The sequence below is a fragment of the Canis lupus genome, chromosome 20, assembly GCF_011100685.1.
Source record: "Canis lupus familiaris isolate Mischka breed German Shepherd chromosome 20, alternate assembly UU_Cfam_GSD_1.0, whole genome shotgun sequence".
Lineage (NCBI taxonomy): Eukaryota > Metazoa > Chordata > Mammalia > Carnivora > Canidae > Canis > Canis lupus.
In genome coordinates this window covers 47,185,246-47,212,560 of record NC_049241.1, presented here as the reverse complement: position 1 = coordinate 47,212,560, position 27,315 = coordinate 47,185,246, and the positions used below count along the sequence as shown (strand labels likewise).

The 27,315-nt window shown below is 48.2% G+C and overlaps 1 protein-coding gene across 4 annotated transcripts; it reads right to left on the bottom strand.

Annotated features, from left to right (window-relative positions):
• Window positions 1-340: 340 nt before the first annotated feature.
• AKAP8L (A-kinase anchoring protein 8 like) lies at window positions 341-27,315 on the bottom strand. Of its 4 annotated transcripts, none has more exons than XM_038567017.1 (15): window positions 27,159-27,315; window positions 21,772-21,846; window positions 17,251-17,283; window positions 16,891-16,948; window positions 16,708-16,788; window positions 14,393-14,846; window positions 14,196-14,292; window positions 14,043-14,113; window positions 13,612-13,675; window positions 12,580-12,688; window positions 10,993-11,134; window positions 10,796-10,901; window positions 10,431-10,561; window positions 816-911; window positions 341-733 (listed from the first exon to the last, which is right to left on the bottom strand). In XM_038567017.1, the coding sequence occupies exons 1-15, from the start codon at window positions 27,169-27,171 to the stop codon at window positions 416-418; spliced, it is 1,848 nt and encodes a 615-aa protein (XP_038422945.1). In that variant the 5' UTR covers window positions 27,172-27,315; the 3' UTR covers window positions 341-415. The 4 variants fall into 4 exon arrangements, 3 of the variants coding, with proteins under 3 accessions (XP_038422945.1, XP_038422944.1, XP_038422946.1); XR_005375049.1 differs by adding an exon at window positions 6,844-6,875 and having other exon boundaries at window positions 680-733; window positions 16,708-16,948; XM_038567016.1 differs by having other exon boundaries at window positions 16,708-16,948.

Below are 27,315 nucleotides of genomic sequence, written 5' to 3'. Positions count from 1 at the left end.
AGGCTGCCACAGGACGCATGCGCTCAACACACCTTCCGCCGTCCGCTACTGGAAGACCAGGAGCATACGTCACTCCCCCCGCGCCCCACCATTGGCTGGCTTTCACTGCGCACCCGCCCCTGTCGCCCCAGCGGGCCTTCCGGTTGCTTGGGCTCAGCTTTTACAGCATCTTGGGAGTTTTGGTCCGATCACGCAGTCTTACTGCGCGCAGGCGCTTCCCTCTTCCTTCCCGCCGCCAGTGCGCAGGCGCACCCCCACCCTCCCCCGGGCCCCGCGCGCAGGCGCACGCCATTCCTTCCTATGCCGATGGTGCCGCATACCAACAAACGAAGGAGAAAGAGATGGGACGGGAAGAGCTTTATTAGGCTCAGCTTCCAGCCTTGGGCACGCGGGTCCTGCCCGCCCGGGGCCCGGGTTACGGTGCGCCCCCGCCACCCTCCTCCTCGTCGTCGTCGGCCTCCACGTCGAGGCCCGGGATACCGCGGATCTGGCGCTGAAGCGCCCCGCCCAGCAGGGGCACGGCCTCCTCCTCCTCCTCCTCGGGGGGCGGTGGCGGTGGCGGAGACGCGGCCCCGGGGGCCGGCTCCGGGGGCACGGGGGGCTGCGCCGGCGCGCCCTCTACACCCTCCGCGCCCCCTGCCGCTTCGACCAGCGCGCCCTCGTCCAGGGGGCCGCCCTCGGCCTCCTCCTGTTCCTTCTCTTCCTCGGGGCTATCGGTGAACGGGTTCTCACCCTGTGGGGAGGGAAGCGGACACTGAAGGGAGCGAGGGCCCGCGGGAGCCGGAGGCCGGGGGCCGGGGGCCGGGGCACCTCACCTTCAGATAGCGCTCCAGCTTCTTGCTGATGATTTTGTTGTTGAGGATGCTGCGGGCCACCATGAGCGAGGACTTCTTGGACTGCTCCATCATGAGCTGCAGGCAAGGCAGGCAGGGCTGGAGAGGCTGCTCTGGGCGCCAGAAAGCCCCCCTCCCACACGCCACTAGATCTGCGGAGCCCTCCCAAACCCCTGGGCTCAGCACAGCCAAGCACTCTAACCACGTGATGTAGGTGTACAAGTGTACCTTGGGTACAAGCGTAGGGCCACTCTACAAGCACGGAGCTAAGACCTGATCTGATCTTTGCTCGAATGCTCCATTCTTCCACATCATACGTACTGTATGCAATTGATTAAAGACATATGTCTTTACAGCTGTACAGCAGAAATCTGATGTGCTTACATAAAAACTACAAACAGTGAACAAATTAGGAAACCTACTAAAAGCCAAAGTTGCAACCTATTATCAAGAAGCCAACTGCCCATACGCAAGGAACTCTTTAGAATCAACAGGGAGGATATGATCTGGAATACAAATGTCAAAGAGTACATTTAAGTGAAATACCTCCTTTTAACTCATAGAATTCCGAGGATGAAGAATTATACCCTAAATGGCAAGGGTGAAAAGAGGGTTCCTACCCTGACGGTGACAAGGTCAACTGTTTACTTTTTGGAAAGCAGTTTGATAAAATGTATCAAAATTAAGTTTGTCTCAAAAATTTGTCTCAGTAATTCTTTACAGGAATAAGAATCTATCCTAAGACTTGGAAACATTCATGCACATAGTTGCAGAAAAACTGGAAAACACCTAAAAGTTCTGTGTAGTTAAATAAATCATACATTCAAAAGAACAACATGCAGTCCTTAAAACAGGGCTCATTTCTGGGACCCCTGGGTGACTCAGTTGGTTAAACATCTGACTTCAGCTCAGGTCATGATCCTGGGATCTTGACCCATGTGGGACTTTGTGCTCGGCAGGGAGTCTCCCTCTATTTCTGCTCCTCCCCACCAATGGTGCATGCACTCTCAAATAAGATTTTATTTTAAAAATAGGGCTTATCTCCCTCTGTGTGCTGAGAAAGGCAGTATGCATAGCATGCCAGAGCCTTTTGTCTGGAAGGATTTACACTGAAATGCTAAGTGGTTTTCCTCAATGGTGGAAGTACAGACAAATCTCACTTTTGTCAGTATGAAGATAATGCATATATAAAGCCACAAGCTGGAAGATGAAGGCTATTTCTGTTGGCATGGGGGAGCCCCACCCCCAGGAACCCTGCTGCCGCATCCCAGCCAACTCTTTATTATCATCCTGTCACTTGCTGTTTCTATTCTGTTTCCCCACCTTCACTTTTTCTTTACTCATTTTCTTTACTATTTGGGGAAAATAGGGATAGTCCTCATACATGCTTAAAATGAAACAAGTTAAAGATGCACAATTAGGATGCTAGGTCAGATCATTTCATCTGCAGCTCATCACTTGCCAACACATGATCCTCCTTCCTGTCAGCACAGAGATGTACATGCAACTCCCAAGGGAAGCCCACTTACAGGGTTTCCAGATTTTTGCTACAAGAACCAAACGCCACCAGAATAAACTTAAATACTTCCATGTTGGTGCTACCCAACAGGTTCCCCAAAGTGATGGTGTCTCAGTACTCTGCAAAAAAGTTGTAGTACGTTGTAGTAGTAAGTCGGGCTTCCTCCACCTGTATTAAAACAATGTACTTATCCTTTTGCCTCCTCAGCAGCATCAGATGTTCCCACTGTTGGGTACTTTTGCAGTTGAAGGAAAGAAAATAATGTATGCATCCTCTTGTGGCATTTCCCTGCCCACCAGCGAATCTCAGAGATCTGATACGCACATGGGGCCACCTGCCCAGCATTTCTAGGAGGTCATCTTCTCCACGACCTCTGGGTTTCCTGGCTTGCTCAGGAAGGCTTTCTGCAACCTCAAGGTAAACAATCTAAATTTTGCTCTTTTATTTTTCACATTTATTATTTCTGGAATTTAAATATATTGCAGGAGATTAAAGGTCCAGCTTTCTTGTTCAGAAATTTGTGAGATAAACTGCTTTCTCCATTAAATTGACATACAGGTCTATAATAATCCCTTCTCCACAAATCTGAAATCCAGAAGGAAAAAGTTTTCCCCTAAAACTCCATTGTGTTTTTGAGCCGTCTTTATTTATACCACTTATATAAGTCATTTGAGGCATTACTGATGGTTCGGCTATAAGTCACCTTCCCAGGTCCCACCTAGGGATGTTAGTGATCATCCTAGGGTTTCAGATAAGGAACCTGTGCTGACTTTGATAATTACTAAGTTCCAAAACATACTGGGAACCTTCATTAGACTCTATTCTGGTTCCACCACTGTATTACTATGCCAGTATCGCTCTTCATTTTTAATTGCAGTGGCTTTGAAAAAATATTTTATCTGCTAAACCAATTCCTTAAACTCAACTATCACTCTTTCTATAATTTTCTGGACTGTTGTTAGACTTTTAGTTCTACAACATAGGGCGGCCCAGGTGGCTCAGCGGTTTAGTGCCACCTTTGACCCAGGGCCTGATCCTAGAGACCTGGGATCGAGTCCCACATCAGGCTTCCTGCATGGATCCTGCTTCTCCCTCTGTCTGTGTCTCTGCCTCTCTCCCTGTGTCTCTCATGAATAAATAAATAAAATCTTTAAAATAATAATTATTCTACAACATAAACTTTAAATCAATTTCTCCAGTCCTCCTCCCCAGAATATGATGGGAACCCCCATGAACTATCCACATTAATATAAGGAGATGTAGTGTTTGTTTTGCTCTGCTATTAAGTCTCTATGAAGCACACCATATATTCCTTTATTCATTGAAGTCTTGTTTCCTATCCTTGGAGTTTAAGATCCATACCTTTCTTCTTAAATCTATAGTCCTAGTTATTTTATATACTTTGTGGTTATTTGTGAGTATATTTTCCCCCATTTTCATTTCTAACTGGGTTATTACCAGAATGGAAGCTATTGCTTTCTGGATATTATCTTGAATTCCACCCTTTATCAAATACTGTTATTAACACCATTTTGTTGGAATCATTCAGCTCTTCTAAGAATATAATTTGCATATAAAGTTTCCTTTCTAGCATTTCATACAAATACTGTTGCTATTTTTTTTTCTTTTTCTTTTTTTTTTTTTTTTTAAGATTTTACCTATTTGAGGGAGAGAAAGAGAGTGTGAGTGCACACAAGCCAGAGGCAGAGGAAGAGAGAGAAGCAGATTCCCTGCTGAGCTTGAAGCCCAATGCAGGGCTCTATCCCAGGACCCTGCGATCATGACCTGAGCCAAAGGCAGACACCTAACCGCTGAGCCACCCAGGCATCCCTAAAAGTTTTATTTATAAGTAACCTCTACACCCAACATGGAGTTTGAACTCAACCCCGAGATCAAGAATTAGAAGCTCAATGGAGCCAGCCAAGCACCCCTACTTAGCACTTTTATTCTTTAATAATAGAATGTATGGTTTCTTTGTTTCTTTTTTAAGCTTTTATTTATTTATTCATGAGAGAGAGGGAGAGAGAGGCAGACACAAGCAGAGGGAGAAGCAGGCTCCATGCAAGGAGCCCGATGTGGGACTTGATCCCGGGACTCCGGGTTCATGCCCTGAGCCAAAGGCAGACACTCAACGGTTGAAGCCACCCAGGCGTCCCAAAATGTATGGTTTCATTTTGGCATTATCCTTATCCGATTATTGGAACTAAGGTTAAAAAAAAAAAATCTTCCTTAAAACACAACAGAAGATAGACTTCCAGTATGACAACTTGAGAAGCTACATGGACCTGCCCCCTGGTGAAACTGATAAAGACTATAGAAGAACACAACCCTTTAAAAGTCAAGGGAAAAGGTCCTAAGGACATACAGCAAATGAAGAAACACTGAGCAAGGAAAAGCTACTAAAACTCAGTAAAGATTGTGAGTTGTGGTTAAAATATGACCTGTTGCTTCCCTGCCTTCCCCAGCTCAGTGATGGAAAACCCCATTCCAGATGTTGCAGCAAGAATACAGGGCTCCGACTCTTCCCAGAAGGATGGAAGAGTTCAGCAGTTCTCATCTAGCCCCTAGCTACCTGCTGCTAAAGTTAGGTTCTAGGAAGGTTCAGCTCAGAGGTGGGGGTTCCCTTCTTTTCTCCTGTCCCCAGACTTCTGGAATGGAGACTTTGCTGAGAATACCAGGTTTCATACTGCTCTTCCTCTGGCTTATTCATAAAGCAGAGGTCTCATGCCTTGGGAGAGGCAAACCAAACCAAGATAGGAGGTTATAGCTAACGACCCCTCTCCCGAATATCTCCTAAAGCAGCAGATGCTCAGGAATAAGCATTCTATAGTCCCCAGCCCAGCTCCAGAGCACAGGCTTAGTTTTTACCCAGGCACAAGCCTTAAAAGTGAGTTTCTAAATCTTTCCAGAAGAACTCACTTTATTCGAAAGAATGTAACGAAGTTCAAAACAGAGGGCTCTCTCAAAGCAGTGGAGGGTGTGGGGAAAGCCAATTAAAAGAAGACTAGTAGATTTGATACCAACATAAACTAAACCATCCGCTGCCCTCCTTACCAGAGACCAGTAAAACAGCTAAGAACCTCTAGGGCTCAGAACTCTTAAACAATGACCTCAAAAATAATCCTATAAAAAGAGCCTGGATTTAATTGATTGGATCAGATTAGAGAGCAATTTAATGCCTCAAGGCATGGCTGAAAACAAGACAGCAATCAGCCAACAATTTATGCAGTTTATAATAGTTTAAGTGTAGTCTGGAAAAGAAAAAGAGAACCTTCTCAAAACCACTGTTATCCCAGGCTGGCTGTGCATTTGCCTTGCCCATGGCTTCCTCTTCCAAGGCACCCTAGCAAAGGCTTCACATTGTAGGGATGAAAGAGACTTCAAAAAAATAATTTGACTAAACAAACAAATACAGGAATAAGACTGGGGTGGAAAGAAGGAAAAGGCATGATCATGACACTTTTTCATCAAATACAGAATATCAGTAAAGAGACAAATTATAAAAAACAAAAATAAGTAAGTCTTGGAGCTAGAAAGTACAACTGAAATGAAAAATGCACTAGATGGGGTTGATGGTAGATTTGAACTGGCAGAAGAATTTGAGAATCTATAGATTGGTAGAGATATGATCTGAAAAACAGAACAAAGGAAGAAAAATATTCTCAGATAACCTTGGGACATCACTAGATGACCCGACATATGCATAATGGTAACACCAGAAGAGGAACAAGTTGCAGAAAAAAAATATATGAAGAAAAAATACATACAAACTTGCTAAATCTGATGAATAACTTTAACCTAGAGATCCAACAAGATCAACAAACTCCAAGTAAAATAAATACAAAGAGATCCACAAAAAGACTTATCATAATGCTAAAAGCCAAAGACAAGGGAAAAATCTTGAAAGCATCAAAAGAAAAATTAATCATCACTTAAAAGGGAATCCCAATAAGGCTAAAGGTTGGCTCCTTATGAGAAACAAGGCCAGAAAGCAGCAAAATAACTTATTTACAACATTCGGGGTGCCTGGGTAGCTCAGCTGGTTAAGCATCTGCCTTTAGCTCAGATCATCCTGGGGTCCTGGGATAGAGCTCAGCAGGGAGCATGCTTCTCCCTCGCCCTCTGCTGTTCCCCCTGCTTGTGTTCTCTCTCTTTCAAATAAAAGTCTTTAAAGAAAAAGTGTCACCAAGACTTCTATGCCTAGCAAAGCTATCTTTCAAAAATGAGGTGAAATAAATACATTCCACAATCAAGAATACCTGAGAGAGGGCAGCCCGGGTGGCTCAGCGGTTTAGCACTGCCTTCAGCCCGGGGCCTGATTCTGGAGTCTGGGGAATCGAGTCTCACATCAGGCTCCCTGCACGGAGCCTGCTTCTCCCTCTGCCTCTGCCCCTTCCCCCGCCCCCTCGCTCTCTGTGTCTCTCATGAACAAATAAATAAAATCTTAAAAAAAAAAAAAAAAAGAATACCTGAGAGAGTATGCTTCCATACCTTGTAAGAAATACCAAAGGAAGTTCTTCAGGCTGAAAACAAGTAATGCCAGACAGTAATGTGAATCCACGTGAAAGACAACAAAGGTAATTATATAAGAGACACTATAAATATGCAGTTCTTTGCCAGTCTTCTCAACTGACTGAAAGGAAGTTGTACAGAGCAATACACACACACACACTCTTGTACTGTTTGGCCTATAACATAGAAATATAACATGTTTGCCAATAACAGCACAAAGGTGGGGGGACTATAGCTGTATTGAACTGGTAAGGAAATGAATACAGGTGGTAACTTAAATCCACAGGAAAAACCCAAATGAAGAGAACCAAAAATGAGAAATAAGAAGGCTAAGATAACAGAAGCTAGAAGCTAGGAATATAAAATTGCTCTTTCTTCTGTCAGCTTCCTTAAAAGATGTAAAATTACATAAAGTAGTTATGATCCTGATTATACTATTGCCTTTTTGTTATTGGGATTATAACACATACAGATAAAAATTGTAGCAGCAATAACACAAAAACCTCCTATGTAAAAAGAGGTATATAGGAGTAACTCAATCCCACTGCAATTAAGTTGTTAAATCTGAAGATTCTGAGAAGTTAATATATGTAAGGTAAGGTCTAGAGAAACCACTCAGAAAATAATGCCCAAAAATGTAGTGCGTGTGTGTGCGCACGTACACACATGCACGCGCACACAAAACATTAAGGAAATTAAAATGTTACACTACAAAATTAAAACAGTAAAGAGGGAATAGAACAAGAGATGTAAATTCAACAATCTCAGTAATAACATTAAATGTGAATGGACAAGTGATCCAATCAAAAGAGAGTCAAACTGGATTAAAAAAAAAAAAAAAAGATGAGCTCAAAAGATCCAAATTAAAAGAGCTAAAACTTATAAAACTCTTATGAGAAACATAAGGATAAATCTTTGTGACCCTGGATTTAACAATGGATTCTCAGTGATGGCACCCCAAGCACAAGCTAACAAACGAAATAAACTGGACTTTATCACAATGAAACTTTTGTACTGTAGACACATCAAGAAGGTGAGAAATCAACCCACAGGTTGGGAGAAAATGTTTGTAAATCATAGATCTGATAAGGGATTTGTGTCTAGAATACACAAAAAACTTGTTTTCAAGATTTTATTTATTTAGGAGAGGGAGAAAGAGAATGCACAAGCATGTGTGCATGGCGGGAGGGGCAGAAAGGGGAAGGGAAAGAGGGAGAAGGAGACAATCTCAAGCAGACTCCCACTGAACATGGAGCCCAACTCAGAGCTTGATCTCACAACTGAGATCATGACCTGAGCTGAAACCAGATCAGGAGTTGGGACACTTAACAGACTGAGCCAGCCAGGTACCCCTAAAACATATAAAAAACTCTTTAACTCAAAAAGACCATACAATTAAAAAACAAATACAGGATCTTAATAGACATTTCTCCAACTCCAAGGACATAGACAAATGGCCAACAAACCCATTAAAAGATGCTCAACATCATGGTCATTAGGGAAATTCAAATAAAAAATAAACAGTGGATACCACTTCATACCCACTAAGAAGGCTAGAATGAGAAAGTCATAAAATCAGTGCTAGAGAGGTGTGGAGAAGTCGGAATCTGCACACTACTGCTGATGGGAATATAAAACAGTGCAGACACTCAGGCAGTTAAGCAGAGTTACTACTGGATCCAGACATTCCACACCTAGACTGGTACCCAAGAGAAATAAAAACATATGCCCACACAAAAACGTGTACACAAACATTCAAATGCTTATAATAGCATAATTCACAATAGCCAAAAGTTGAAAACAATCCAAATGCCTAAACTAATAAACTGCTAGACCAAACGTGGTACATCCAGGCAAGAGCGTAAGATTAGGCCATACAAAGGAATGAAGTTCTGACACATGTTACCTGGATGAACCTTGGAAACATGCTGAGTGGAAGAAGCTGATTATAGAAGAGACCATGTATTATGTGACTCCATTTATGTGAAATGCTCAGAATGAGCAAATATGCAGAGACAAACAACTGGTTAGTGGTTGCCTCAGGTAGGGGAAGCATGGGGCAGAGTTGGGGAGTGATAGCTAAAGGGCATGGGTTTCTCTGAAGTGATAAAAATGTTTTATAATTGATTGTGGTGATGGCTGCACAACTAACATACTAAAAACTACTGCACTGTATGGCTTAAATGGGTGAACTATATGCTATAAATTATATCTCAAACGGTGACCGAAAATAATAATTAGAAGCTTTCCATTCATATCTATAGTCTGGAATCTTTAAAAATACAGTATTTAAGTTGTACTCAAATCTCTGTAAATAATAACTTCCGGTGCTTTCTAACTTGCAAGTATCTTCTGTCTTTTGTCACCTAAGGAATCCCTCTATTAACAGCTATGGCTTTTTCTTTTTTCAAACTTTTTCTAGGATCAATTTTGAATTTATGTTTTACTGGCTATCACTCACTTCACCTGATTTTCCACATTTTGATACCATGCACCATCCATCCTCTGCAGTCTGCTCTATTCCTACCCCGTTTATCAGCTCCCAGTTCCAGAAACTGGTGTTGGCAAGATCCCCACAAGATTTCCCACTGTTGACAATCAGTGCACCAAGATCAGAGATGAATTTGATGGCCATGGACAAAGGTTGAAAAATGCTATTTCAACTACACTCCCCAGACTGCTATAATCTGCACATAAATCCCCTCCACCTCCTTCAGGGTCATGGCAGTCAAGCCTCTCCAGGCCTACACCTGGTCCTGGACCTCTCAGCTCTACTGCCCAGCCCCGTCCACCCCGAGTAGACCTCTAACAGCCACCTTCAGCCTAGTGGGTCACCCCTCAATCAAAACACACCTTCCCTGGCTTCTTTGCTAGGCATTGAGGATACACTGGAAAATGCAACCGAGTTTGTTCATCTTCTTGCCAGACTTGTTCCTTTCCCTGTACCATATCCCTACCCCCTTATCTTAGCAGCTGCTCTGTCCACCTTGGTCCCCAAGCCAGAAGCCTGAGACATCCCAGACTCCTGGTCTCCTGGTCACTTCCTTAAACAGACCCTCTGTCCAGCCTTTCTCATCACTCCCAAAGTGAGGGCCCTCCTGTATCTTGGTACTGCAGCAGTGCCTTGTGCGCTTCCTGCCACTACCCATCTCACTCCACACCAGGTGCCATATCAGCTCTAAACCCCTTAGTGCTCGGCTTAAAAAACTGCCAACAGGACTGAGCCCAGCCCTTCAGCCCAGGCCCCATGAACCCCTCCTCTAGCAACACTCACCCTGTATAATTCTTATTGGGTTTCTGAACCTATTTGGCTAGTGGCTCCTATGCACAACACAGAAGTCCCCGTATCTCACAGCCTTAAGATCCAATTCTAATGCCACCCTCTCCCAGGCAGAGTTCCCATTTCCCTCCCCTTGCCCTGTACCTGCACTGAATACACTGTCAGAAATGTCTATGTCGGCCTGCCCCACCACATCTCCTGCAGTACCTCATGGGCAGAGGTCATAACCCCAGGACCTTCCCAAGTCAATCCACAGGATGGTAGAAGGACACTGGTGGCCACTCACCCTGCGGTTCCGGTTGTGATCCATGGTCTTGAGGTGCTTCTGGATGATCCCAAACTGCATGGGAATGAAGAGGTCACAGGCTGCACAGTGGGCTGCCTCTACCTTCTTCACAAAATGCTCCATGGCAATTTCTGCAGGGGGGAGAAGGAGGGTCACCACGAGTTCCAGGTGCCTGAGACAGACCCAGCAGTTTAGGGAAACCACCAGACCAGCTCCTCACCTCACCCTGCCATTTCCACGTGGGCCTGAGGCTGTTCTCACTGACCCTCCCTGGGGGAACAGAGGGGTGTCGTGACCCCACTCTGAAAATCAGAGGAGGGCAGGCTGAGTCTCTGCCTGCTTGGAGTGGAATGGAACCTACTCACCTTGGGTAAGATCCTGGTCTCTGTAGATCTGCTGGATCAGACCATCAAGGTCCTCCACGGTTTTCCGGAGTTCCTCTGTCTTCTTGGTCTTATTGGCGACATATTCCTGCCGAAGATACCGAGGTTTGTGCAGGCTGCTCTGTGTTCCTAGGGTTCTGAGCAGCTCAGAGCAGCCATGCTGCTGCGCCAAGGCTCACCTGCAGAAAGTCAGCCGTCTGCCTGGGGAGCTTGGTGCCTACATATTTAAAGTGCTCCTTATGGAACTTGCTATCGAGGTGGCTGGTCATCTCCTCCTCATAGAAGGTCCGGTATTTGCAGAGAGAACACACAAACTGGATCCTGCCACAGGAAAGAAATGCGGGGCTGAGGCCTCGATGGTCTCAGGGAGCAGTGCTGCCGCCTCACCCAACCCAGCTGCGAGCCCTGAAACAGGCCTTGCTCACGGGCCTCTGAAGTGCGGTCCCGGCAGGGGGACAGGCTAGGACCAGTGGGGCTGGGAGCAGAGGGACAGAAAGTCTGCAGGCTGCAGTTACTGCAACGTGGGGGACATGGGAGGAACGCTTCCTTCCCAGACAGGAGGCTGAAACCTGAGGCAGCAGCTGCTGCCACAGGCAAGGAGTCGCTGGAAGGCTGCCGGTGGGCCTCTCTACCAAGGCTGGGCACGAGTGTGTGCATTTGGCCCAGCTGGGGACCGAAAGGAAGGATGCCCTGGCGTGAGCCAGGTGGCCCTGAGGTGCAGAGTGGAGTACGCAGTCCCGAGGCAGGGCCCGAAAAGGTGCTGCATCTTCCTTCTGGGTCTGGGGGACCGAAAGGCCCAGCCCATCCTCTGCTCAGAATGCTTGGGGGTGGTGTCGGGAGGGATGGGAGGCAAGCAGGCCTGGGCTCCTGCTGCCTCATCTTCCTCTTCCAAGAAGAGACCAGTCTGAGCTGGAAGGAGGACGCCCGCCTGGCCTGCCAGAGGGCAGCCTGGAGTCACCTGAGCGAGGTGCTCTGTCTGGGCCTGGTGTCCACAGCAGAAGCCCGGGGTCTGGGGCCTGGGCTGGAGCAGGCCGCCGTGGCAAGGGGCGGAGGAGGCCAGCCGCCACCGAGGCCTCGGGGCGGGTCCCTACCTCTGCCGGACGTCCTTATCTGGGCCACGGGGTCAGCTTTGTCTGGAGAGCCCAGGGGCCGGGCGCCGGCGAGGCTGAGGAAGGTCCAGCAAGAGCAAGAGTCTGAGGCGGAGGAGGAGGAGGCAAGCGCCAGTGCGGGAGCCCTGAGGGCAGACAGACCCGACCAAGGGGCGTGAAGGGCTCAGCCGCAGACAGGCCCGGCCTGACAGGGCCGGCGGGCAGGGCAGAGGGCAGGCCCGAGGCTGCCACAGCCCACAGGTGCTGCCATCTCTCCTGGGCGCGGCGGCGGCCTCTTGGCAGCTAGCTGGGGTGGCACAGGCGCCTTGGACCTTGAGTCTCTGTTGAGTTGGCCCCCTCCCGCAGGGGCATCAGGCCCCCAGTGCACCTCGGGGCTCGTGCGCCGAGTGACCTAGCGCTGGAGCTTCTGGGCAACGGTGCCGAGCAGTCGGGTCTCAGGTCAAAGACGCTAGCGGTCGCCAGGCGGCCGCAGTGGGGCGGGGAAGAGTCAGGCCTTGGGAGCTGGGCCTGGCGGGAAGCAGGGTCCATGCACGGCCGAGCAGGTGGCAGCTCCCGAGGGAGGCCAGAGGGCGGCGAGGCGGCAGAGCTATGGCCCTGCTCTCCAGGCGGCAGCCCCAGAGCGAGGCAGAGGCAAAGGAGTGGAGGGAAGCTGGTTACCTTTCTACCATGCGGTCTCTCTGCCGCTTTTTCTGCTTGTCCTGGCTCTTCTTGCCTGCCTGCAACTTGCGCTTGATCTGGCCACTATCATCCTGGATGCTCAGGGCCCCTGTGAAAACAGAGGAGGAGCACAGTCACTGGCTTGGTTCCACCAGGTCGGGGCAGGCCCTGGGGCCTCTGGCTGGATCACCCGCCTTCTACTCCAGACAGTCCATTCTGAAAGCAGCCGTCTGAACAAGGACTCTGGCCATGAGCAGGGCTGGGCACCCTGGCCTGGGCCATTTTGAGCCTAGGTCCTGAAGAGGAGAGGAACAGGCTGACCCCACCGCTCTCCAGAACACCCATACTCTGCTGTGGGCCACAGGGAGGCTGGAAGGTAAACAGAAGCCATCTCGGAGGGGACACTGACACAGGTTCAGAGGGGCCAGGTAGCGGGATGCAGAGAGGCCATGGCTGAGGCCTACGTGCAGCCCGCAGAGGTAAAGAACCCAAAGCTCACAAAGCTTAGCCCACCCCCCACGGCGCACCGCGGCAACAGTGGGCTGAGGCTGGATTCGCTGTTAGGTACCTGCTGGCGCTCATCACTCAGGTAGGGGGACACGGACTCCCAACAGGGGCTGGAGAAGCACTAAGGGAGAGGACACGCAAACCAGAGCCGTAAAAACTGCGAGGGTCCCAGCTTGGACACCAGCCACCGAGGACTTGGAAGTGTGCACTACTGAAGGCCCTGAGGGCAAGGAGGATGCCTGTGCTTCCCACCAACTCTTTTGCTTGCTGCCCCCACCAGAAAGTAAAACCAATGTGCTAGGCAGGGGCCAATGCCACCCATAGCCTGTCTGGGAAGAATGGTGGAGGTAGTGGGGATGGGAAGGAGGCAGAGGAACAGAAGCCCCCTGCCAGCACCTGCCCAGCCCCACAAGGGAGGGCCCATACTGGCTACATTTCTGTCTCAGCCCTGCCCTCAGCTGGGTCCCTCCAACTGGGAGCGCATGGAAGAGCCTCCCCAGCACCCAGGCCACTTAGAAGACTTACCCTTTTCTGCATCCTCTTTGCCGTCTTCTTTGCCTTCTTCTTTTCCCTCTTCGTCTTCTCCTTCCTAGGATACCATTTGAAAAACCCCACATTAAAGTGTTTACAGTTGTTTATAATGGCTCTGAATGATAAGGCCCTGCTAAGTGCCAGGCACTGGGCCAAGAGCCTTCCCCCCTCAACAGCAGCCCTCACATAGGGGGTTCATTCTACCATTTTCCGGGAAAGAAACCTGGCTTCCAGCTGGGTGGCCTGCTTGCAGCCTGTACTGTTTCCACCAGACCTCCACCTCCCTGTGCTGGGTACATGTGCATGACCAGGATGGCCCATGGCTCCTGGGGAGCACCCTGCTCTGTGGCACAGGGGCTCAGCCAGCCTACCCTCCTCCCCAGGCCCCGCCCACTGGCAACACATGGAGGAGCCCAGCCACTTACTGCTCTGGAGCCCTTCTCCACAGCCTCAGTGCCTTCAGTGCCCTCTGCAGCTTCCCCCTCGGTGCCCTCATCTGGAAAAGAAGAGGAGACAAGCTCAGCCTGGGAGCCCCATGGGGTAGGGGGAGGGAAGCAGCAGCCTACTGCCCAGCTCACCATTGTCTGAATCACTATTATCTGAGCAGTCCGTCCGGGTGGCTTTACTGTCTGGTTCATCAGGACTGCCGCACTGCTTTCTCTTCTTCTTCTTGGTCTGGGGTTGGAAAGAGGGAGCTGGGTCAGGGCAGGTGGCTCCATGCCCCTTGCTCCACCCAGTCAGGGGCAAGGAGGGATGAGAGGTCTCCTCCACTCACCCGGAAGTCGGCTGTGGTCCAGGTCTTCCAGGTCCGCCTCATCTGCTTCATGCCATTGCCAAACCCGAAGCCAAAGCGGGAGCCACCTGGGAAGGTGCCCCCGCCTCGCATGCCCTGGAACATGCTGTACTCAGGGATGATGTTCTGAGAGAAGAGGGAGGGCAGCCGGGAGGCACCAGGCATGCACTGGCCCCGGGCCCCCATGGGGTCTTCCCACATGCGCCCATAGCCCGAGGCCATCGGCCGGCCACTCCTGGAGTCCCGGGCCCAGCCCTGAGCCCGTGGGCCAAAGGTGTCGCCGCCACGCATGCGGAACTGGTCACGGTAGGCATCGTACTGGCCCTCGTAGGCCATTTCCATCTCGGGGTCAAGTTCGCCATAGTCGTAGCCTGACCGGTATAGGTCGCGCTCGCTCAGAATGGCCCTCGAGTCACAGGCCTCATAGGAATCATATCTGCAGAAGCAGGTGGCAACCATCAGGGACGCCCTCAGGTCCCACTACCCTTGGGTGGAGCCTACTGTTCCTGTCTATCCCCAAAGCTCCCAGTTCTGGGGACAGGAAGTCCTACTCCAGCACCTACACCACCCTGTCAGAGACGCTCAATGTTCAGGAATGCCAATAAAAAGGCCTCTCAGGAGCCTCTGCACCAGCTAGGGGACTCAAAGAAAAGCTGACAATAGGGTGGAAAAGGTCTCAGAGTGCATCAGCCTCAGCCCTTCGGAAGTATGTACATATCTATGGTAGCCAAAATGCGCAAGGCTATTCTTCAGGGGCAGAGCCAAGCACTCCAGCTGTCCTGTGGCATATGGGCAGTCAAGCATACAAATGCCTGTCCAACTGGGATAATGATGCCCACAAGAAACCCTGTGCTGGTTTCATCTCTTTTGGCTGAGGGAACTTCGAATCTCCCAAAGGCCTTCACCACCCAACAGGCGAAGGGAAACAAACTGCAGAGTGCTTCCCAGGAAAGTCACTGAGTTTGCCCAGGGACTAGAGAAAAAGCTCTATCACATTGAACCCTCCATAGCAACTGGGAAGGCAGGCCAAACTTCCCTCCCAGGAGAAAGAGAGCACTGCAGAAAGCTCTTCTAACCGTGGACGCAGCCCACATACCCCTAGTCCCTAAACCCACACATCTTACAGGCACAGGGGCCCCTCCTGGCAAAGCCGGGCAGCCAAGAAGTGCCAGCAGCTGTGGGAGAAGTAGCTAGCACTACCTAGTTGTCACTCCCTCCCTCACCCCTGCTCCCCAGTTCTAGGCTATGGCAAGAAGGTACACAGGCAACTGGCACCAGCAGCGACACGGTCCACACAGCCACTGAGCCAAAAGCCAAGAAGCCAAGCCCCTCCTGCCTTAAGTAGCCTCAGCTTTGAGTGCAGTGGCTGCCAAGCATGGGGTATGTCTGGGGATCCCCACCTTTTTACTTGCTACAGTGTCAATGCATACATGTTCCTTTGGCAGCCTCTGCCCCCCAGTGGCCCTAGGACCTCATCTGAACCCAGCAGTGCCTGGCTTGACTCATCCTTACTCTCTGCTCTCTTTTCATCTGTCAGCTAGAGCCATTAGACTGCTCCACACCACCATGTGCTATCCTCACTGAAACCTCTCGCTAGGGCACAAGGACTTCTGAGCCAGTACCAGTTTAGACAGTGACAACAAATGCCCACAGCATGATGCTGTGGAATAAGGCAGATCTAGGTGGCAGGCCCAGCTCCACCAGCTATTCCTGGGTGCCTTCAGGCAAGAGTGTGACCTCTTGTGCTTCAAGAATGAGGACAAGAGTTCCTCACAAAGGTGCTTTTGAGGCTCAACAGGCACACATTCGTCAAGCTCAGAAGAGTGGCCTGGAAGTGTCCAAATTTTCTCTCTTATGTGGGGATAGCCCAGCTTGCTGTGGTCAGCCCTAAAGGCTCATCATCCTGTTTCATGCCCAGGCCAATCTGTCCTGTCCCAACACTGTGTGGGATACAAAGTCTCATGGGAATTCCAAATGGCTGTCTCCAGAGAGAGGGGCCACTTAACCGTCTGGTCCTGAGAAGAGCCATTCAGAGGACATAGTGAAGCCGGCCCAGTTGGAACTTGTTCTTCCCCCTATAAGCTGGGGGGAGACTGGACACCAGGCAATTGCAAAGGGCAGGGAGGGGGCCCAGGCCAGAGAAGGGAAGCATAGCAGACCCTGAGCAGTCTTTAGGAGCCCCCAGCAGCAAAGCAAGGGGAGAGGCAGCAGACACAGGAGGCAGGTCAGAGAGGGAGGTGCCAGCAGGCAGCAAGCGTGCCAGCAAAGCCTCAGCCCCTGGGCAGACACCCACTCACCTTTCTCCACCTGAGCCGTACATGCCTCCTTGTATCATGTCTGTCTCCAAGTGTGGCACCATATCTAAGCGCTGGTTAATTCTGGACAAAACGGAATCGGCACTGGCGCTACTCGCAGCACTAGGGTTTGCATTTGTGTCAGAGCTAGGCATTTCCCAAGAGTTTGAAGTGGCCATACCATACCCATAGTTGGTGGTGTTATCCTGGCCATAGCCATAGCCATAACCATAGTTCTCGTAGCCTGCAAGGAGAAACACAGAGACAGACGGACAGAGATGGCAGGGACAGGTAGAGGAGAGGCAGAGGTAGAGAGACAAACAGAGAAACAAGAACATCTGCTGTCACAGAGACAAGCTGGGGACCCTAGCCACCTGAGGCTGAGTGGGGTCCTAACCACAGGACCTCCTGTCAAAGAGTAGCTGGCCCCAGAGTAACCGGGGCCCCCAAAGGCACCTCCCAATGCTCTGGGCAAGCCAAGCAGTGGCAGAAACACACAACCAGTCCAATCCCAAGGGAGAGAACAATAATCATGGGAATACTTGCCTCTGTTAGTCCCAGAGTTCCAAGTTCCATATCCTATAAAAAGTAAAAACTCAATTACACCTACAATTGATTATAATACAAAAGCTTAATTCAAGTACAAATGAAGGCTATGATTCCCAGTATCTGACTGGTGACAGAAGAGCGAACCTCCCCTGAGAAGCCTTGAGCTTAAGAGCACTCCATAGATGACCCAGGCCCTGCCCTGCCCTGGTGCTCGAACTTCTGTGGCTCTGACCATCTGCTACTAAAGGGGCCTTCCCTTGCCAACACTGCCAGCTGAGGAATTTGGCTCTCCTACTCCTCTCCTGAGGAGCCAGAATTAGATTACCCCCACTTCCCGCTAACCACCAATCAGAGGAAGAGGAGAATGGGTTCTGGTGCCTCACACAGACTGCGTACAAAAAGTACAGCACAGGGCTCACATCTACTCTGAAAACCATGTCACTCATATCACCCAAAAAAAGCCATCACAGAGAAACTGACCATCCTAGTTCCCTAAGTATATGCCTTAACAAGCAAGGCTACCAAACCCTTGGATCTCATGTGTGTGCTATGCTGAAACACACCCACAGAGGTAAGGACAATTCCCATCTTGAGAAAACAATCTGGAACATAGATTAAATATGCTCTGGATTTTATCACAGCACATAAGAAAAAAATTCATTCCTTCAGGAACACAAAGCCATTAAGAACTGACGAACTGCAAAGCCAAGTGGGCATTTCAACTCAAGCAAACATGGTTCCTCCAGGGAAGTCCACCAGAACTCTCCCAGTTCCAATCTCCAGTGAGATTCCAGAGTTGTCTTTTATTCTGTATTGTCTCTACCCCGCAGACACACAGGACCTGCTCATCCCAGGGCAGAGATCAAAGCTCAGTGAGAAGGCGGCATGATGAACGGCAGAGTCCAGCCACAGAAGAGCAGGAGTGTATAAATTTGAAAAGATGGACAATAGGGCCAGGCCGAGGTCCTACACTTGGTTCCTCCTTGATCCAGCACATGAACAGAATGAGGAGGTGGAAACTTCAATGACCATTACATTTCATGCACCAGAGAGCTCACAGAGCAAAACTCCTCTTGGTTGGGAAATCAAAGCAGAGGCTTCCCATTGGTTCATTTATTCAGCAATTGTCATCCTGAGCACACAAGAGCAGAGGCTGGTGGTACTGGGCAATGCTCAAGCCTGGAGCACCGTCTATTAGAGATGCTTCTAACTAGAAAGTGGCAAGGGACAGCCAGCAGCAGCAGCCACGTAAGGGAGGAGAGGCAAAGGAGTTCTGACAGGTGAGAAGAGAGGCTGGCAGAGACCAGGGAATACTACACACACAGCCCTGGCAGCTAACAAGAGTCTGGTCACATGGATGTCTGCACCAGGACAGTGGGCACTAGCTATTCAAAAGGAAACAGGAGGGATCCCTGGATGGCGCAGCGGTTTAGCGCCTGCCTGTGGCCCAGGGCGCGATCCTGGAGACCCAGGATCGAATCCCACGTCGGGCTCCTGGTGCATGGAGCCTGCTTCTCCCTCTGCCTGTGTCTCTGCCTCTCTCTCTCTCTCTCTCTCTGTGTGTGTGTGACTATCATAAATAAATTAAAAAAAAAAAATTAAAAATAAATAAATAAATAAATAAAGATTTAAAAACAAAACCAAACAAAACAAAAGGAAACAGGACAGGGAAGCAAAGGCAGAGCTGCTGGGGCTGTGCTCATGAGGCCTATATACGGTCCTCCAGGGCTTTAGCTGCCAAAAATCTGCCAGAACAGAGCAAGGAGGCACAAAGAAAGAAGCAGGAATGGGTGCTAAACTCTATAAACACAAGGACAGGCAAGTGGACAGGTAGGTGATGGTCTTGAAACAGGACTTGGAAAGCACTCTCCATATGCTGGCTGCTATGTCCAGAAGAACCCAGACTCCTGGAAGAGTTTCCCAGCCAGGTCCCTTCAAGGGGAAATTTTTGTCTACACTATGAGGCCTGGGGAGTCCCAAGATGGGCCCCTTCCAACAGAACAACAGAGCTCACTTTCACCTTCAGAGGGGGATGAGACTAGTGTTGACATAGGGAATTTTAGGGACATATTTTTTTTCTAATAAGAGAAAGACAACAGAAGAAGAGAAAAGTAGATGGTCACAGCAAACAAAAGGTATAGAACAAAAATATAAAACAATGTAAACATCCAACTTCAAGGAAATTATAATCTACCTTCTCAGTGACATACTTCATAAAGGCATCAAAAAAGAATCCATTAAGCCTCTGTAGAACAAGGAAATCCTTCTAGCCGTAGGCAAATAAATCAGGATACACAATTCTATCTACCTTTAAATTATTCAACTACTTAAACCAGGAATGCTGACAAAAGTATTAAAATGGTGGGATCACAGTTGACTGTTTCCCAAAATGTTATTTAAATGTTGTTATATTGGGGGAAAAAAAGTTGTTATATTGCTCTTATAATTTAAGCCAGAAGGAAATATAAAAAATATAAAATTGTCTTTACTCTTTCAGATTACCACCTACATAAAAAACAACAACAACAACAACAAAAAAACCACAACTCTACGAGTTACAAGAATAATCAAGCTTAGCAAGGTTTATTAGTAGGCCGATATATATATAAAAGTCAACCCAGGGGATGCCTGGGTGGTTCAGCGGTTGAGCCCATCTGCCTTTGGCTCAGGGCGTGATCCTGGAGTACCAGGATCAAGTCCCACATCGGGCTCCCTGCATGGAGCTTGCTTCTCCCTCTATGTCTCTGCCTCTCTCTCTCTCTGGGTCTCTCATGAATAAATAAAATCTTTTTTAAAAAATCAAAAAAATAAAAATAAATTGAATGTCATTGTATTGATGGATCAGAAAACTTAATATCGTTAGTATGTTAATTCTTCCAAACAAATCTATAGATTCAAGGCCAATGGACTCAAAATCTCAGCAGGAATTCTTAAAGAAATTGACAAACTGATTCTAAAAATTTATATGCCAAAAAAAGGGGAACTAAAATATCCAAGTCAATTCTGGAAAAAGAATAAAGCTGGAGAACTTCAATTAACTGACTTCATGACTCATTATGTAGTAATCAAGATGGGCTGGTACTGGAGGACATTCAGATACACAGGTGACCAGAATTAGAGTCCAAAAACAGACCGCCCCACATACAGTTCAAACTGATTTTCAACCAAGTTGAAAAAAGAACATTGACCTATACTGCACACTCTATAGAGATACTAACTCAAAATGAATCACAGAACAGATGTAAAACATAAAACTAGGAGGCACCTGAAAGAAAACTCAGAAGACAATCTTGGTGACCTGGAGTCAGGCAAAAATTTCTTAGATGTGACCCCCAAATCACCATATACTAAAAAGAAAAAAAAGATTGATAAATAAGACGTCTTCAAAATGAAGAACTTGTGTTCTTTGAAAGATACTACTGATGAGAATAGACAAGCTACAGGCTGTGAGAAAAGATTTGCAAATGGCACATCTGCTAAAATGCTCCTACCCAGACTATGTAAACCAGAGGGAAAAGAATACAAAAAAGCTGTGTAACCTGGGACTACAGTTTGGTTAGAAGGGATGAGGCAGACAGGGCGGGATAGGGAAGCCATACACACCAAGTTTCTACTTGTTTAGGAAGTATCGGATACCTCCTTACTCAATTTCAGAACATTTTAAGTCTCCTTCTCCCCCTGGGACTAGTTGTAAATACTTCAGGAAGCTTACAACCATTTATTCAGCGACTCCTGAGATAATGCCATGGTGTAGGCCCAGTCTCTCCCCAGACCCTAGTAGTACAACAAATTCTCCATCTGAGCAAGCAAAGTATTATCCTTATTAATTCCAAAGAGGGCTCTTCATGAGGTCACAGACCACACGGTCACAGATCACAGAAAGACTAGCATTTATTGGCAGGCGGTTAGAGGTTGCCAGAACATACCAAGAGAACATCTATGGATTCTGTCGAGTGGCTACTTCTGAGTTAAAGATTTAATGCATCTGACCGTGACTGAAAAATCAATTGGACATTTCCCCTCTATCCTGTGTGAGAAGCCCACTGGCTTGAGATGGTCTGACTGATGGTCTCTAAAAACCCTGCTAGACCCAGGGAGGTAGCCTCTCTTACTTACAGGTCCCACACAGTAGAAGCTAAATTGATGGCTTGGTTTCTGCTCAGACCAATCCTCTGGACTTTGATTGGCCACTCTCCTTCCCAGGCCCTCAAGGGGATTTTCTGAGGCCAGACCTTTGTCACAGACCATATGCACTTCCAACAAGATGTTCCAGGATCAAAGGAATCAATCATTTACAGTTCCAAGAACTCCAGCTTGCTCAGTAAGCAGACATCTTTCTCATTACTGCCTCCAAGGGAAGTACTAGCCATTCCACTGGTCCACCACACCGCTGTCTTTAAGATTGCATTTGGACCAGCAGACAGTGAGAGCAGAGTCAAAGGCAACTAAAATACCAGCTTGCTCTGCCATTAGAAGGCAGAGTATTCACCCTCTGGTTCCCCGGGGGCCCACACTTACCATAATCACAGGTGGGCTGAGCGCTCGTGTCTGAGTAGGTCGACTGCAAAGTGGTTTCAGATCCCTGGACAAAGCCTAAATATATGCACAGTGTGGTTAATTTCCCAAAACAAGGCACATGGAGATGACCTAAGACTGCCCTTCAGTGTAAACTGGCTGGCAGTCCCTCCCCTCAATGGAAAGCCTCCAAGAACTACAGCTTCTCAACACTTTAATTATACCTCCAGAACATATTAGCCAATTAAAAAACAGGCTATATTTAACTTGCTACATTAGAAGACCTGGATAAAAATGTTCAAACATTTTAAACCAATATTCAGTTTCAATAAATGAGTACCCAAATTATTCAGTTAAATGAGGAAAATACTTATATCAAATGACAGAAAGGCGAGTGGCCTCCAATTCAAACAAGGATGGAGATTGGTTCCGAACAATGTTAAGGCAAATAATACCCCTTCCCTTCCCCCAAATCTGAAACTGAAACTGCTTTGTATTTTTTAGTTTTCTCACAAAAACCATGTACATTACGATTACCTCTCGAAAGCAATTACTTGGGGTGAGCATGTTTTCACCGAATATTATACATAGTATGCATATTATTTCCTATTTTCTCAATTCTCAAAACTATTTCTCAATTTAAAATGAATTGGTACCAAGTAAGGAAAACCTGAACCTCTATCAGAAACTTTTGCTCTTAAATGATGAATCCTGACACTATCTTTATTTTTTTTATAATAAATTTATTTTTTATTGGTGTTCAATTTACCAACATACAGAATAACACCCAGTGCTTATCCCGTCAAGTACACTATCTTTAAAATTGCATTCACAGGGCAGCCGGGTGGCTCAGCGGTTTAGCACCGCCTTCAGCCCAGGGCGTGATCCTGGAGTCGGGGAATTGAGTCCCTAGTCGGGCTCCCTGTGTGGAGCTTGCTTCTCCCTCTTCCTCTCCCCTCTGTGTCTCTCATGAATAAATAAAAAATCTTAAAAAAAAATAAAATTACATTTACAAATATTTTAAATGATTTACCCCTAGCACTGAAACTACATACCGTAAGAGGCAATTATTTGCTTATTCTCATCAGATTCAATTCATGACCTAAAAATTAAAGCCAGTGCCTTTAATGCTTTTTTTCAACAAAAGTATACACCAAATGCTTCCCCTGGGGTAGGCATTCACATGTTGACAGTCTCTCTAGCTCCTCTCTTAGGACCACAGCAACAAAGATGACCATAACAGCAGCCAACACTGAACAAGTGTTTCCCCTGCAGGGTGCTAAGAGCTTTATCTGCATTATTTTACTTCATCCTCAACACAGCCAACAAAGGGGACAGGGCCAAGATCCCTTACCCTGTAATTCCCAAGTCCAAAAAGTCTGAAAACCAAGTGTTCTCCTCATATGTGGTGCCAACACTCAATGTGGGGCAAAAGTGACCTGTGAGGACAATTAGGATTTTTCTTTACCCAACATGGTATAGAAATAATACATTTAATTACAGGGTGCTGCCCTTGACCCCAGTGGGGGTGTTGTGGAATGCCCTCTCAAGCTAGAATTCCAAAATATACCCAGCTCCAAGGGTTTCAAGTAAAGAACAGCAGAGCCACACTGTCTTTACTTCTCAGAGGAGGGGTCAGAGACTGAGGCACTGGGGAAGGAGGAAGATAAAAGTACCCACACTAACCTTTTTTACCTTCCCTAATTAAAGAGGGTACATTATAATGGACTCCCTAAGGGACCCAGGACCTTCCCAAGAGGTCCGCATCTGAAATACTGAATGCATGCTTTGGATGATTCACTTTGAGGAGGCCCAACAGTGTAAAAATCTGTACCCTACACCTACCTTCTCCACTGTTTGCTCAACTAGCTTCCGGAAACCTGTTTGTTCAGTAACACAGCCACCAGCAAAATGGCTCCAGCCTTTAGATAACCTGGCTTATACACGTTTGCGGCTGCAGCTGGAACCACCACACCCTGCCAGGAATACTAACTGGAACACAACAGAAGAGCTACAGAGCAAGAGATCTAGGTCTATTGAGAGGGGCCCTCGTTCTTCCCTGAGAAAAAAAGAAAGACAATCCACTAAACCTTCAGAGATCAATGGCAACCTCTGCTCTAGTTCTGTCCTCTCCATGTTAACATTTTGTTCCACAATACTGTCTGTCTCTAGAACAGGAAGTTATGCTTCAATTGTGAATAAATTCTTGTCTGGTTCATGAATCCTTCTCTTTTTGGTTTGATTTACCAGCCTGATCAGCTCTGGGTGAAAAAATGTTTGCCCCTATAAAGCTAAGTCAGACCATGGATTTATGATAATTACACATCATGATCCCTCCTTCCCTCTTGGTCTGTAAAAGACTGTGACATCTTTTCACTCAAAAATACAGAAAACTTCTCCATTTTCTTCTTTTTCTTCTTCTTCTTCTTTTTTTTTTTTTGAAAGGGAATCCTTTGAAGAAATGACTAAAGTGATTAAAAACTAGAGGACAACTGGAATGAGGTTAGGTTGACTCCAACCTCTACCATTTGGTGGTAACCAGCCTCCAAGATGGCTTCTACTCATTCTTGCCTCCTGAAATTGCTGTCCCTTCCCAAACTAACAGAGGTAGCAGTGTAACCAATAAGATTGCAGAAATAACTCAGTAGGACTTTTAAGGCTTCTGCCTTGCTCTCTGTTAGATCATCCACTCTGGGGACAACCAGCCACCATGCTGTAAGGACCTGCAAGCCCACATGGTTAGGAACCCAAAGCTAGCATCAACCTGCCAGCCATGTGAGAGTTAAGAGTCATCTTGGAGATGGATCCTTTAGCCTCGATCAAGCCTTCAGATAACTACAGTCCCAACTGACATCCAAAATGTAACTGCACGAGACATCCCAAGCCAGAACCATTCAGCTAAACTACTTACATATTACCTACACACACACACACACACAAAAAAAAAAACCTGTGAAATCAATGTTCTTATAAAAGGTTTGGTAGCATCTAAGGGCCTGATTTTAGATTTTTCTGTCCTGTTTTTCTATTGCTCCCATCCTTCCCTGTGGTGTCAGAGATGGAGTCCCCTTCCCTGAGTACACATAAAGTGACTGGGTTCAAAAGCTGGACAAATTATCGAAAAAATTACTTATTTTAATCACCTCCCATGCTTAATAATAATGGTAACATTTGCTTCAAGTCCTCCAGAACTCCTTTTTTTTTTTTTTCCTTTTTTTTCAGAACTCCTTCTTAAAGGCAAATTGTTTGAAATATGACTTAAGGGACGTCTGGTGGCTCAGTTAGTTAAATGTCAGCCTTCAACTCAGGTCATGATCCCAGGGTCCTGAGACAGAGCCCTGCATTGGGCTCCCTGCATTGGGCTCCCTGCTCTGCGGGGAGCTTGCTTCTCCCTCTCCCTCTGCTCCTGCTCCCCTTGCTTGTGCTTTCTTTCTCTGTCAAATAAATAAATAATCTTAAAACAAACAAACCCAACAACATATAAAGCAAACAGTGAAACGTGACTTAAATTTTTTTTTTCTTTAGTGGTCTGCTTCTTAAAAGGGAAAGACAATATAAAGCTGCTGTGGTTTTTAGTTGATTAAGATCAAGGAAAAAGTAATCATTACCTCATTATCATGGCTCCCTCAGGAAACCAAGAATTAAAGCCTACAGGTCTGGAGTTGAAATTCAGACCTGGCCACTAACTCAGTCTCCTTGTCCATAAATATAAATGCTCCATTATTAAGCTACTCTATAGCACCCAACCATTCACCTTGTCCCCCACCCCCCACCCCAGCAGTTCTGCTCCTAAAACCAAAGAACTATCTTCCAGTGCTCAGTAAGACTTGGTGAAAAGGGTTACATCTCAATTCCAGAGATGTCAGCGACTACCCTAGTGACTTTCCTTCTGAACCAGAAAGCTACAGAAAGACCGGGGCAAGGTTGTCCAACTTTGGTACTACTGATATTCTGGGCTGGATAATTTATTTGTGGTGGGGGCTGCCCTGTGCATTAGAGGATGTTTAGCAGTATTTTTGGCCTCTATCCACTGGATGATGGTAGCAACTCCAATCCCAGAGGTGACAAACAGAAGCATCTCCAAACGTTGTCAAATGTACTGGGGGGCGGAGGTGGAGGGAAGAAGAATCAATCACCCTTGGTTGAGAACCACCGGCCTAAGGAATGGCTCCTTGAAAAACTAGGATTCTTGCCAAGCTCCTCACCTGGGGGCCAGAGGAGGGAGGCCTGGCATCACTTCCCTGCTGAGGCCAACATAAAGTAGCCTAAGGAACAGCCCCAAAGGCTCCAGTTCCATCGTCAGACCCCAACATTCCAAGCAGAATGTAGGTAACCCAGCAACCATACCTGCTCAAGCCTAATACTCCCGTCAAATGGGGAGGCCTCGTCTATGGCCCCGGGGCTGAGAAGCTTCCTGTGTTACTGCCAAGGCAGACGCGTGCTTTCAAATTCCCCCACAAGCGTCCAAGCATAGCCCAGGGCCCCCTCTTTGATCTCATCACCCACCTTCCCCTTTGCTCAAATCCCACTGGCCTCGCTAGCTGATCTAACCTGACGGCGGTTTCTGCTCCTGGGCCTGTATGTCGATGGCCTCGCGGGTTAGATATCCTTAACCCCTTCAGCCCATTCAGGTCTCTGATTCAAATGTCACCTTTATACGTTGATCCCACTCACCCCCACCCCACCACTGCCCCCGAGCAAGCCCCTCGGCGTCAGATCGCCGGGGAATACATCCTACGTTCATTGGTTTCCCTGCTAAGGTCCGCCCCTAAGCTGCTAGAGGATTTCCTGCCCATGTCTCCGTGCCTGTTCAGCACCTGACACCATGACTGCGACAGATGGTGAATGAATTAATGGAGAGGCCGGTCATTCCTCGCAAGGCTCACGCTCGGCCCCTCGGATCCCCCGCTCCTCGCCCGGCGCCTCTCCCGGCCTGGGGCAGACAAAGGGGCCGGGAGGTGGGCAGCTACGCATTCCGCAGGGAAACTGCGCGGGGGAGGCTGCGGCAATGGCGACGGCAGCCCAGCCCTGTGACCCGTGTGTCGGGCCGAGGCCTGAACAACGGCGACCTGGGGCGTCTAGGTCCGAGGCCGGGCCAAGCGGGGAGGCGATGGGCGCAGAGAACGCAGGTGCGCAGGCGGGGCCCTCGGACACAGGCGCGAGGGCAGGACCTCGGGCAGCGGCGGGCCGGGACGCGAGGCCAGGAGCACAGAGAACGAGGCGCCAAGGCGTGAGCCGGGGGAACCAGAGGCGACGGGCCCGCGGCGCCATTTTGTGACCGCAGAGAGGGCAGCGTCCAGGCCCCGGGGAGCTGAGGGCGAGCCCGCTGTGGCTCTGGCGCATCCCTGTCCTTCCCCCGCCGAAGCCCAACCCCTACCCTGCGGGCCCACCTGTGTAGCTCATGGTGGCAGCGAACACTGCACCCGAGGACTCAGGCAGCTGTCCGACACGTCCGACGCCGGGGTAGCGGCGACAATCCCCGGGGCCCCTTCTAACACAACCGAGCCCCACCCCCCGCCCCCATTGGCTCGCGTCGGACTCTGGCTT

What these genes read in the sequence shown, in the direction of transcription:
- AKAP8L (XM_038567016.1), bottom strand. An exon ending in TCAGCCCACCTGTGATTATG is followed by an intron (nt 17,284 to 21,771) that starts GTAAGTGTGGGC and finishes TACTTTTTATAG; the next exon opens with GATATGGAACTTGGAACTCT. An exon ending in AGAGACCGCATGGTAGAAAG is followed by an intron (nt 11,135 to 12,579) that starts GTAACCAGCTTC and finishes TTCCTGTGGCAG; the next exon opens with GATCCAGTTTGTGTGTTCTC.